The 13431-nt window shown below is 28.9% G+C and overlaps 2 protein-coding genes across 2 annotated transcripts in view; one reads left to right on the forward strand and one right to left on the reverse strand.

The window, feature by feature from the left end:
- Positions 1 to 493: 493 nt before the first annotated feature.
- Positions 494 to 9573, reverse strand: LOC106690507 (uncharacterized). The gene is made up of 6 exons (XM_014435947.3): positions 9447 to 9573; positions 9247 to 9329; positions 8970 to 9170; positions 8228 to 8493; positions 6508 to 6653; positions 494 to 3827 (listed from the first exon to the last, which is right to left on the reverse strand). Exons 2-6 carry the CDS (start codon positions 9311 to 9313, stop codon positions 2927 to 2929), a joined length of 1581 nt encoding a protein of 526 aa, XP_014291433.1. The 5' UTR covers positions 9314 to 9329; positions 9447 to 9573; the 3' UTR covers positions 494 to 2926.
- Positions 9574 to 9709: 136 nt separating this feature from the next.
- Mob2 (MOB kinase activator 2) overlaps positions 9710 to 13431 on the forward strand; it is a 13620-nt gene continuing 9898 nt past the window's right edge. Inside the window, exons 1-3 of the mRNA XM_014435948.2 lie at positions 9710 to 9887; positions 10099 to 10262; positions 10337 to 10433. Coding sequence (XP_014291434.1) covers positions 9883 to 9887; positions 10099 to 10262; positions 10337 to 10433 — 266 coding nt within the window. The 5' untranslated portion in view covers positions 9710 to 9882. The remainder of the gene's footprint in view (positions 9888 to 10098; positions 10263 to 10336; positions 10434 to 13431) is intronic.

Genomic DNA, 13431 nt, shown 5'->3' on the forward strand with positions numbered 1-13431 from the left:
TTATTCCCCCTACCTATACTTGGCATACTCATCAATTTTTACTAGTAATAATACATAGTTCTCATTAAAGTAATAAAAAATTGGGGTGAAATAACTGCCTTTTTTTCTTCCTGGCTCTTATACTTGTAGGACTTTACTATGTTGAGCACCAAAGGATAGGCAGGCAAAAATATAAAAAAATTTAAATTTGCTAACATTTTTTGTTTGTTATTTGTAAAATGATAAATATATATTGACTGTCTCGGAATATTTCAAAGTTCCGAACTAAACCAATACTTTTTTTTTTGTGTTACTTTCATAAATTATGGTATAAATATAAACATCATACATTCTTTATTTCTGGTTTACTTCACTTAGATTGTTGATGATCCCAGGAACACCTAATTCCCCTGTGAAAGTTGTGATGGTGAGCCTAGGATAAATCTGAGTGTATAATAAACACAGCTGCAACATTTTTATAGCTGCAATTTAAGAATAAATTAATTTTGAGGTTTAGTAATAGAGAAAAAAATTAAATTAAAACTGTAACAGAATTTTAATGGACCAGGTTTGCAAAATTAATTATAGAGTGGCGTGAGCTGTACCAAACAAATGCTTATTCTTATTACTAAGAGATCCTAAAGCCAGGAATTATAGTTTTATCATAATATTCAGATGCTGTGGCATGTTAACCTCTGAAAGTTTAGATTAGCAGCCAAGGACTGCACTGGGGCTCATCATATTTATTTATAATGAATAAACAATTGATACATTACTTGAATAAATGTTTTATTGAAACCTTTAGTTTAATACAGAAATTAAAACAATTATTGCAATAGTGATCAATCTGCAATTCAGGCATACAGTAACACAATAAAACTTAAAAGGTTAGTTTTAAATACTACAAAATACTAAGCATTTCTGAAAATAATTTTGTTTAAAGTAAAAAGCAATAAATTCATTACAATTTAAAATTATAACAAAAATTTACAATTCTGATACATGATGGATATTATGTAAAACCAATTTTTCACTCGTTACAGAGTGCCTTAGGCTATCTTACTACACAAAATTCATATAAAAATAAGATTCATTCCAACATATAACTGATTCCATACCTAATCTGTCAGTATATTAATATACTTAATCATTATTACATAATTTTATATTTACAAGATTCCAATTTGTTCCTAATTTTCAGAAGTACAATATATACATATGAAATATTTATAGATACAATTACAGAATAACATAAATTAATTTAAAACATAAAGATAAGACAATTGTATATTATTTACACTAATGAAATATATAAGGGCCCTGGCATAAGGAGAGAAACAAAAAATAAAATCATTTCATTAAAAAGTCAGGTCTAAGTAAATAAAATAACAATTTCATCAGTAGCTAAAATAAACCATTACTACAATATACCAGTGGTTCTATAAACTGAGCAGGATTATATAATCCATAGATAGGTTAAGCTAATATAAAAAGCTAAAAGACATCCAAAACAAGTTCTGATATTTGGATGCTTAACATAAGGTGAAGAAAGATCCTTCACATTTTCTAATTGTGATAATTTTTGAAATTATCATTATTATTAATAATAATAATAATTTTATTTTTATTTTAAAAGGGCTAAATTTACTTTGTTTCGATTTTCAGAAAACTGATTCTGAAATTATTAGTATTATTCCTATCTGGCTAAAATATGAGAGACAAGAAGGCAGATAGAAAACTAATCCTCTGCCTTAGGGGTAATAAGGTAGGACAATGGTCAACATTGCCATGATCCATATCTGGAAGGTAGGAACTACAAGAGAACTGCAGCAGAGTTCATTGTATATGGGATATTGTCGGCATCAAACCGAATTTTGTATCAAAATAGAAAAAAAGGCATTTTAATCTCGAGCTCCTCATACCTTAAATATGATCTTAAAATAAAACAAAATTTAAGTACACTTGATAGGTTAAATATATATATGTGTATACATATTTATACATTCAGTCAAACCTTTGTTAAGCAAACTTAAATATATCTAAAAAACTCTGTATATCGAAGTTGTTTAAGGAGCCTTGAATTTTTAACAGGAAAATAAATTCTGTATATTGAGAATACAATTTCTGTGAACTGAACAAAAAGTCACATATCAAAAAATATACCACGTGATTGTCATCTGGAGGCCTTTAGTTCATGCTCATAAGAATGGGTAACAGTTAAATAATTTATACAATTTTTCAAATAAATCTTTTAGATGGTTCGGTGTTTTTTCTTCCTTTAACTCTAAAGTATTTCCTTCGATACTTTTTTAAACTTAAAAAATAATTGCAATTGTTTTTATAATGACAACTAATTACAAAATTACTTTTTCATGTTGAAGGACTATATATCAAATTTTTTTAAGGAACCCCTCTTGTTCGATACATAGAGTTTTGATTATATTTATGAAGACATAACAGCTTACCTATTAATATTAAAAAATAAATAAAACTTTACAAAAAAATTAAATTTATGTCTATTTAAATATACATGTATATACACACATATAATAGCTTGCTTATTAAAAGAAAATAATTCTTTAAAAAAACAAAATACAGATATTATATGTTCAAATAAGCAATTTAAACAAAAACTTATTTTAATAATTTAATGCAAAATACTTTGTGTAAAATTAAAGCTTAAATTTAAGCAAAACTTTTGAGTTTTGTACAAGAGGTACAACATAATGGAACAAGCAACAATATGCTATGAGATTCCATTTTTTTTTTTTTTTTTCCCAAAATACAGACAAAGTATTTCCATCTTTCAAAAGCAAAATAAAAAAATATATAATAAAATAGGTATAACAAATGTATTAAAAAAAAAATGAAATAAACATAAAAAGTACACGATTTCGATTAGCCAACTTCGACTTGCTGACTTCATTAAAATAAAAATGGATACTTGCTACTTAATATTTGTTTTTCCTTGCTTAATAAAAGAATCTAAAGGTATTTCAAGTTTTTGTAATTTCACATAGCACTCTTTTATCGGATGGTACGTGGCATCTTCAAAGTTGACATACTTGATATTACTAATACTTGCCTTACTATTCGGTCTCTTTCTGTTATTTGACTTTGAAACTTTTGGTTTTTGCACTCTCTCTATAATAACCTTAGGAGGAGAAGTTGCATTTCTGGTTTCAGTTACTTCATCAGTATTAGGATTATATTTTTCCAGAACTAATCTAGCTTTTCTCTCCTTCCATTCATTTATTAAACTAAGTCGGCAACTATTTAAAAGCTCTCTATGAAGCGAAAGGAGAGTGGTGACATCGCCAACAGTCTCTTCTATTTGGGCATCATTTTCTTCACTGTCTAGTGACTTTTCAATATTTTCCAACTTAATCTTTAATTGATCAAAATCATTTATATAACCAACCAGTTTTTGTCTTAACCAATGAGGTTTTTTATTGTCAGAGGGCGGTGTTATTACAGTTTTATTGTTTTCCTCAGAAGAAACAATAGCAGAAACTGAAGAAGGACACACTCCAGCATTAGTTTTAGGCTTCGGTTTAGATTTAGGTTTAGGTTTTGGTTTCATTTTTGATTTTGGTCGTGGTTTAGCTCTTGGTTTAGCAACATTAAGTTTTTGGCTATTACGATAAGGTTTAATAGAATCAGGTAAAGGTACTTCAGGAAACTCAGGAGCTCCATTAAGCAAATGCATTGGAACCAACTGATCTAAGTCCAAATTTTCTGCTGTACCAATATTCTGAAGAGCATCAACTACTACTTTTTTCTTTTTCTTTCTATATTTACAGCACAAAGAGATATCTCCATTTATCCTCGCTAATGAACTTCCTGGACTGTTTTCAGAAAAAAAAAATAAATAAATAAATTAGATATAAACTTTTAAAAAAAAATAGAATTAGTATGTGCATACATAATTATTATAAAAACAAAAAAAATCCACACAACCAACAGTAAATCCTGTTGTAAAAGAAATTTGGGTACAAAGTGTGTACCATTTACTCTAAAGTACTACATTTTTTTTTAAATATTTGAAAAACAACCAGGTTTGTTAGCTTGGCAGATCCAAAGGGGAGGGGGACAGACATGAAGAAAGAAAAAGAAAATCATAATTTTTTAAATAATTTTAGATTTTATCCTAAACATATATACTATATGGTTATACAGGGCATTTTTTAAATGGTTCAAATCCGACTTGACACAAGACAATTTTCTTAGCAGTTTTTCTTCAAATGCATCATTGATAGTGGTTTGGATTTCATGTTCAACAGTAGGATTCTCGTCATTAATGGGTTTAAGCATTAGGAAGTTAGTTCATATATTGAGTCTTAAAAAGTTTTTTATTTTCCCTACCTAGATAATTTCTGGATCCACCTCTGGTCCATGAAAAGCTTTTCTGGAGGGATACTATCTCCTTCAATAAAATATTCTGTGGTTGACTCTTAACTGGCAGGCATGAATGAGCAGTATGAAAAACTTGAAGGTTCAAACGGAATATTATCGCTTGAACTTAACAATTTTAAATGATTTAAAAATCAATACACCTTTCATCAATTATCCTATTGTAGAATATCTATATAATTTATTTTGATTCCAAGAATTCATTTGTCTCTAAAATAATGCATTAATTTATAATTTTAATAAACAGCAAAAAGATTTTTTCGGAGTAACAAGGTTTCACAGCTTGAACGGCAATGTTATATATTGGCTCTAAATTGTACCAATAGTCCTTTATGCAGTCATGCTATGGTGGCACAAAGCGAAAGTGGATAGATCCAGAGAAACTACATCTGTTCATGTTAAAAAGCCTATTTAATGGTAACTAGTAGTATACTATGAGTACTACTTCAACAACTGCAATGGAAGTAATGCAGTTGGAGATTGAGGCAAAACCCAGAAACACTACTTGTCTAAGGAAACAAAACACTAATACAAGAGGGATATTAGAAACTAAGTAATTGAATTAAGGACAGGGTACTTACTATACACTCAATTAACCTAATTCAATAATATTCAAATTCAAAATATAATGTAAAAATAGATATAACAAAGTAGTAGAGACCAAATAATGGTATTTGATTACTATATGGATAGCTCTCTTGCAGCTAGAGACTCAGGGACAAACATCTGGGGAAAAGATAAACCACAAGAGGGAATAAATTACTCATAGGCAAATACTCTAGGCAAGTATACAACTGTTCAAATGTGAAATACTAGCTGTGCTCAGATCTTGAAAGAATTGAAAAACAGACTAACAACAAACAATTTACACCAGCAGTTAGACAGCAATAGAGGCATTTAACAGTCCCACTTTATGGTCAATACATAATTAGCTATATTTCAAAATTTGAGAATAACTTTGTATTTTTTAAATAAATTTCTTGTTGTTTAAAAATAAAATCTGAAGAAGGTGCTGTTTTGAAATATATGCCAAATCAGACTAGTCCTTTTTTGGATGTCAATTTAAATATGTTGGCAGCAGAAGAAGAGGGTGGAACTTGATGAAATTGATATAGAGCCATCTAGACACCAACCCAAAAAATTCCTGAAAATTTCATTAAGATCAAAGTAACCGTAGTAGGTGTTATGCCTAACGATTTGATTATAGACATGGTACTAAATTTGTTCCTTTATGTATAAAATTTTAAGTGGGAAAGGAAATTTCTTATATTGAGAACAATTTTTTTTAAATTTTCACATGAAGCTTCCCTAAGTTTGGCAGGGAGGAAGCAATGGCGGAAATTTTAAGCATATTAGGATCTAACAGAGCTCAGCGTATTCACCAACTTAAAAATTGGCATATATATTGCTTGTTTCATGTACAAAGTGAGATGAGTTAAATAAACGGTAAATGATAAGTGAAATTAATAAACTTATGTTTTTATCTCCCCCACTATAAAGTAGATTTGGCTATAATTTCTTGATGCATCTAAAACCGCTTGCTGAAGTTAACTTAAGTAAGTTAGTATAGTTAGTGAACCTGTCTCCATGGGTATGAAGTTTTGTTAATTGGTTGAAATATAAAAATGCCCTAGGTCAACAACATATGCCATACCACTACAGCTAATTGAGGGCAACCACCATAGTGTACGATGGGTTACTCAAGGCTACAACTATGAACATCATTGGTGTAGGCCAGGTAATAGTTGCTGAATGGTGAATCATACATCTGTATGATGTGTCTACATACCTCTACTTTTATTTAAATATATTGATTATGTAATTCCACTGAAAATGTTTACATCCTTTTAATTTATATTAATATTTGTTAACATAACTAAAGATTAAAAAAAAAAACTAAGTAATTTGTATCAACATTTTTACAACATATTTTATATATATAAAAAATATATAAATAAAAAAGAGTATCTGATTTTACTTTTTTTTTTTTTTGTCTACAATTTACAAAAATTCATTATCTCCTCTATTTATAATAATTTAAACAACCATTAAAGGTTTATCATATACAACTGATTCCAATTTCAAAAACAATTCATACAGTTCAACAGTACTTACTCGCTCAATAGTATTCTTTTTAGACAATGTAAAGCCCAAAGAGTTGCTCTAGCAGGCCAAAGCACCCTCATATTACAGACTACACAAGTCCATGGAAAACGTGGTTCACACTCGAAATAATCAGGGCAATTATTTTGTAAACACAACTAAAACCAATTACAAACATTTTTTTTTAATATACTTATGAATTGAAAATAAATACAAAATAAACAAGATTATAGGTAAATGGTGGTTTTTACTAAGTATATCCAGCCTGATAATACAGACACCTTAGATAATAAAAGGAAAACAACGGTAACTCACAAAGGGTCTTGAGGCAGTTGCAGGAAGAATTTGTTCAAAAAGGAATGCTTATTAACAGAAAAAAGATTAAGAGTTTTTTTTTTAAAATAAAGAAAGAGATTCTTGGGTTTTGTCATATTTATAAGAAAATAACAGTGTACTCAGATAAATATTATAAGTTTGAGCACCATTCAAATAACAGCTGCATTCAAATTTAAAAAAAAAACTTTTTTAGTTAATTACATTACTTTTTATATTGTCACATGAATCATTTAAAAAAAAGAATTGTAAACTTTTGCACAAATAATGAATATTTTCTTCATAACTATCTGCCTATTGGTCTAATTTAAGTGATTCTTGAAAAATTGCTCGAAAAGCCCCGAAACGGTTCAATAGAAATTTTTTAAGTTTTATTTCCTTGTGAGGAGTTGTTTGACAGCAGAATTTTCCTTGCTTCGACCACAAGTGGAGAAGTTATTATTTTTTGATGAGTTTTGGTGAGGTTTATTAATATTTTGATTTCCACAGAGGTTAAAGCTAGAAAAATCTCAATATACAAATGCAGTTTTGAGGTATTCAACCCAATCTCATTTTTATTTCATGATACAATTATCCCTATGATAAGGAGCAACTCTTCATGAATAAAGTTTCCTTTTCAAACAAATTTTTCAATAATTTTATGAAATTTTTTTTTACCATATAACTGCATTCCAATTTTTTTTTTTAAACATGTGAAAATTATTTTTTCTACTTGTCTACAAATTATCACATGGAAAAAGTTCAATCATATTGTATTAAAAAAAAAAAAGTATCCCAATTACACCTGAACTATTCGGAAATAGTGTAAAAATGGTCTTAAATCAATTTCATTAAATTCCCTTCACTACTTTCCTTAACGCATGCAATAAACTATTTTCTTAGAAATACTTGTATTTCAAAACCGGATTATACGATTTGGCCCACATCTGAAAGATAGTTGAGGATTGATGTAAAAATCAAACTAAAATAAATTTTATTATATTCTATCCATTATGTTCGTGTTTCCTGGACCAAACTATATTTCAAAATGGCTCATTCCACTTTGATTTTATCCTAAGACAACAAATCTATGACTATGAAATCAACTAAAATCATAACCAACTAAAATGGTGAGGAAGGGCTATACTCTCATAAGTACTTAGCAGAGAATTTTTTAGCCTTGAGTTTTGAAACACTTGTTTTTAATAGTATTTTCTAATCGGGAGTAGTGGTGTTCTCTGAACTCCTCTTCTCACAAAAAAAAATTAAGAAAAAAAATTAAAAAAACAAAACAAAATTAAGTGATTTTTTTTTGGTCCCTAAATATCCTGTATTAATACATTTTAAAATATATATAGAAACTAACTTTGGTCATCATGATCTTGCAATATACATAAAAAAAAAATAATAATACTATTACCTCACAAAAACTGAAAGGGCATTGTTGACAAGTTCTCATAACTGGGCCAGTTGACAAGGGTGGTTTGCCGCACCATCTACAGTTGATTTCTTTTCCTTTATCATTCATTATAAAATTGACTGTTTTGTACATACAAACACAATGTTCACAAATCAGAACTTTTAAAGCAGGGTGCTCAATGGAACTAGGATGGAGTCTAATATCACAACCTACATGTTCAAGGCATATAGAACAATGCAGTATTTCCGTCAGTACCTCATATGAATCTAAAATAAAAGATAATCTTAGAACTAAACAATCAAATACTTTATTAAAGTATGAAGAATGATAACACAATACACCCATTCAATCCCTGAACATTAGACACATAATCAGTAAAATTTCAGTTTTAAATTTTCATCTATCCTCCCCCATGATAAGAACCATTTAGAAAGGTATAGTTAACTCCTGGTTTTTCGGGGTGCCAAATGCTTCTCTTTCCAAACAGTTCTAAATGTCTGTTTAAGTATACTTATGTTCATATTCATCACGGGTAAGTTACAACTTTTCTAAACACCACTTATAATGCATGAATTTTGAAGCTCGAAGTATTATACCAATCTCCTCATAATCTAAAACAGATCCTAGCCTTTTCTTCTCACCTCTTCTTTTCATCATATCAATTGGCATTGATTGCTATAAAACATAACACACTCACATATTGTTCATAATAAATTCAATTTCAAAAACAAAATTAACTTACTCGAGTATTGACTTTTTCTAAATGCTGCTTCGGCATTAGTTATACCAGCTAAATTAGTAATATTGGTGGTGACCCAAAGAGTTGGCATATCATTCTGTGTATCATTATAAACCACTGTGGGTCCAACTAATAAAGGATCAACTTCTACTTCCATTCTGGTTACATTACTCTGACTGTCATCATCATCTATTATTATACAATCTGAAATAAAAAAAATACGTAAATTAATACAATCAAATAAGTAAGCTTTAAAAATAAGGTTTAAAGACAGAAATACCATCTTCAGCATTGTTTTCTTCACCCATGGTCACTTCCAATAACGAAAGAGGACTTACTACTTCCATAACTCACTCAATATGTCTGTAAACAAATCGAAAATTTATAAATTTAAAATGGACAGAGTGACAGTTCAGAAAAATAATGTACTTTAGTGACAAGGGTAAAAGCATCCTCCAGACCCGGTTTGACTGAACGTACTCAAAATTTTGACTGCTAATTTACAAACATAAACTTGTAACCTCCCAGGTAATTGAAATACTTTTGGTAACGACTGAACCGTTTGTATAGGTCTAACACTTTGAAAAGGTATATCGTATTACTTAGGTTACTTCATGTTTAAATTTTGCTTTGTAACTCAAAATTAATTAGAAATATAATACGAGTAAAATCTTAACTCCACTCTTTCATGACTTAGTCAAATTGGTTCTTGTGGCAGTGGACTCTATGTGCTGATGGCCATGGTTTGTGATCCATGATGAAGAAAAGAAATTCGCCATGTTCATTATCAGATGAGATATTGTGATATGGTGAAATTGTGGATTTTCTAAAAGTATTGTTAGTATCGTGGAGGTATCCAACATCTTTCAAGCTGGATAGATTACCTGAATATCTCCGCGATACCGTGGACTGGTTTATGGGGTACGTCAAACTTAACGTTAAACATCCAATTGATTTCCATTACTAATCACGTTATTTGTTCTTGATAAATTAATGACAATTTATGTAGAACCATTCAAAATGGTTATTATGAAATCATTGTTACCATTACACAATAATGTTTGTTGCTAGAGCTTACTTTTTTTTTTTTTGGCTATGTAAGTGTCAAACCATTCGATTTTTGTTTCCATAGAAAAGCCCGTCGAAAAGACAAAGAATCATCGTCAGTAAGCTCTGAAGAACCCAAACTATATCTTGAAGAAGCTGTTTTAGAAAGAAAGTTACCTGAAATTGACCTCAGAGTATTGGTAGATCTACCTGCTGGCTTGGATTATAATGAATGGCTTGCTTCTCATAGTATGTTACTTCCTGTAGATATTTAATGTGATTTATTTTATAAGTATTGCAAATAAACTTGTATATTCTTTCAGCTATTGCGTTTTTTGACCATATAAACTTGGTCTATGGAACAATATCAGAATTCTGTACTATGTCTGGATGCCCAGACATGACTGGACCCCAATTAAGGTATGAAAATTTACAAATTTCTGTTAATTATTGTCATTTAACAATGATGTATGAAAGTTTGATAATCCTTATAATTGTTGGTAGTATTGTTGAGGTTCATGTAATCTATTTTCACGATCCTTAAAATTTGTTTTAAAAAATGAGTTATATTAATAATTGGTGTCATTAGTTTTCTCAAAGTGATGTGTTTGCATAAGCTGGATTGATTATTTTCATAGTGGCAAGAATCAATAAAGTTTACTGATTATGGAAGTATACGGCAACTCTATACTTCCAAAAACTTTTACTTATTTTAAACATTGCTAATGCATTGTCTTTTACTGAAATTTAGGATTATGAATGTGGTATTAATGACATTATCATTTTACCTGGAGCATTAACATTAAATTCATAAGTTTAGATCCATATTATTAATTATGATATATTTGGAATGAGTAGCATTTTTTGTCACTAACATCAGCATTCAGTTGTAAACATTTTAGGGCTACTCAATGGGTTCACCAAAAACTTATTCTTTTAAGTTAATTCTGATGAATCATTGAATACAGTTCTCAATTCATGCTGTAGGCTTTTAATTAGTATCCAGTATATATACTTGAACAAAAGAGCCTTCATAGAATAAACTTTGATTTTAATTTGCGTATTGATAGTTGTGGAAGCCAAATTACAAATTTGAGAAGTATATCTAATTGTAATTAAATGTAGGTAGGTTTATTACAATTTGTTTATCTATTAGGTGTTTTCTTAATAGATTATTTTTATAAATTAAATGTTAAATTTATACAATGCCTAATTCAATGTAATAAATTGTAAGACTAATAGGTATTTGTCTTTTTATATTGTTGTTATATATCAGTATTGTAAAGAGTAAATATGTTTTGATTAAATTGGCCTTAAATAATTTACAAAGAATAAAATGTTTGATATAAAATGAAAATTGGAAATGGTGAACAGCCAGAATCTGTTAGTTATCTTTAGCACTACTCTTCTTGTCATATACATGGGTACTTAAAGAGTCACTGAGTGAAGAACAAAGCCTCTACAGTGTACCTGAGAAAACTCTTCCATTGATTGTTTTCAGAGTTGGATTTTGAAAAAAGTTTTGTTTCGCTATTTTTTACTTTTGCCGGCTCATTTAGTGTATAACAAATTGAATGATTTATTTTAAATTGAAAAGTTATTTAGACATTAGCTATTAGACATTTTTAAATTAAAATTGTATGAAGTGATATTGATAATACACTAGTTGTATTATTAGAATCAAATAGAAAAACACAATCACTTATAGTTTATAAGTTCTGCTTGACTGCTTAGTGGTTTTCTAATTCAGGACAGTCATGTTGTCATGTGACATCTTTATAATCTTTACTCGTAAATAAAGGGTTACAATATTTAAAGTAATTGCGTTACATAAATCTTCTTTTGTTTCGTGTACTTGTTAGTCTGTTTAATTCAGCCGGCCTGCTAGCTAGTCTTTAATGATGCTTCTCGTGCAACATTAAGATATTTAGCAACTTCTGAACCATTTATCAATGTAATGTACTATAATTGAAATGAGTTATTCTGTCCAATATTTAATGTTTCTTATTCAATTAACTTTATTTTGCTTATTAAATTTATGCATTACTTCTCATGAATCGATATATACTGAGAGAGAGAAAGATGATATAAGCAACATTTAATTAGTGAGCTAAATTAAATTAGAGAATAAGTAAACTATTCTCGTTAAAAATCTAATAATACATAATTAATTAAGATGCTTATAATAGTAATAATTTGCAACCCTTGGGAACCAAAATTTAGAAAATTGTTTGTCAAGTAAATAGATCAGTTTACCTTCCTAACTGTTTTTAGTTTATTTTTTCCTTATAAATATATATTCATGATTATAATCCATTGTTGAAATAAAGATGTATCCAATAAGGTGTTTTGCTCATATATAAGTGAAAGTAGTTGATGGAATATTATGAAATTGATACTACACCCATTTCACATAAATCACCAACTTTTCATCACATTTGGGCCAAATCAGATTAGCCATTTCCCAAATGTCGTTGTTTTCATTCGTTCGAAATTTAGTTGCATATTAACAAAGCAAAAATAGTTTTCGGTCTATGATAAAAATCGATATGGGACCAATCATTAATTATATCTTAAAACTTCTCATAAATGGACATCACAAGAAATGAAAAGTTGTCTGCTTGAGAGGAATAGAGTTTTAAAATATGATCCTGACTAAAATCTAAAAATTGAGCCAAGTATGCAAAAACAGATTTTTATAACTTTTTTTGTTATTGTTCATGTGTACAAATGTAAAATATATACAGGGTCTTCTGCTGTACTTGTTCAATAACCCTAACCTCTAACTTAATCTAACTCACCTCAAAAATTTTATTTTATTTTTGCTGGGTCAAAATAATGGCATTTAGTATGTCTTTTGAGGGTATTGTTAATTTTCTTACCTTTATTCAATTATTTTACTTAACTTAAAAAAATTATGTTGTGTACCCATAGAATGAAAAACAATTTTCTCACTTTGACTGGAATAAGTTAGTAACCACCCCATAGGGCAGAAATGGTCAGATAGGGGAGAATTAACGATTGATAGGATTTCAAAGGGGGGATGATTTTTCTTGGTGGAACTGTTTTTCATTTTTATTGAGGAAATCAATAAGTATAATTAAGGCGGTATAGGTATGACTTGAATCAATATCGGATACCTGATGTATGTAAACTAAATAATTTTTATAGTAGAACACCCTCTAATACTTCAAGAAATGATCATTAGATACAGAAAATATTATGAAATTTTGAATCTTATAATAATCTAAGGAAATCACAAATTATAAGTTATGTTTAGAAATTTTTTTTTTTTTTTTCCGAACCCTCTAAAAACAGAAATAAAAATGTGAATTAGTAGTGCATTACTGTGCAAGAAAGAAAAGTAATTCGTGTTGTGTCTTACCTTTTACTACCTTTGGTATTTTAAGGTTACCTG

Source organism: Halyomorpha halys, unplaced genomic scaffold (assembly GCF_000696795.3).
Source record: "Halyomorpha halys isolate HHAL.00 unplaced genomic scaffold, Hhal_1.1 Scaffold1749.1, whole genome shotgun sequence".
In the NCBI taxonomy this organism is placed as follows: domain Eukaryota; kingdom Metazoa; phylum Arthropoda; class Insecta; order Hemiptera; family Pentatomidae; genus Halyomorpha; species Halyomorpha halys.

Coding starts and splice junctions, on each gene's coding strand:
- LOC106690507 (XM_014435947.3), bottom strand. CDS start 9,313: ATGGAAGTAGTAAGTCCTCTTTCGTTATTGGAAGTGACCATGGGTGAA. Junction 9,171..9,246: donor AGAAAACAATGCTGAAGATG/GTATTTCTGTCT, acceptor TTTTTATTTCAG/ATTGTATAATAATAGATGAT. Junction 8,494..8,969: donor TAGAAAAAGTCAATACTCGA/GTAAGTTAATTT, acceptor CTTTTATTTTAG/ATTCATATGAGGTACTGACG.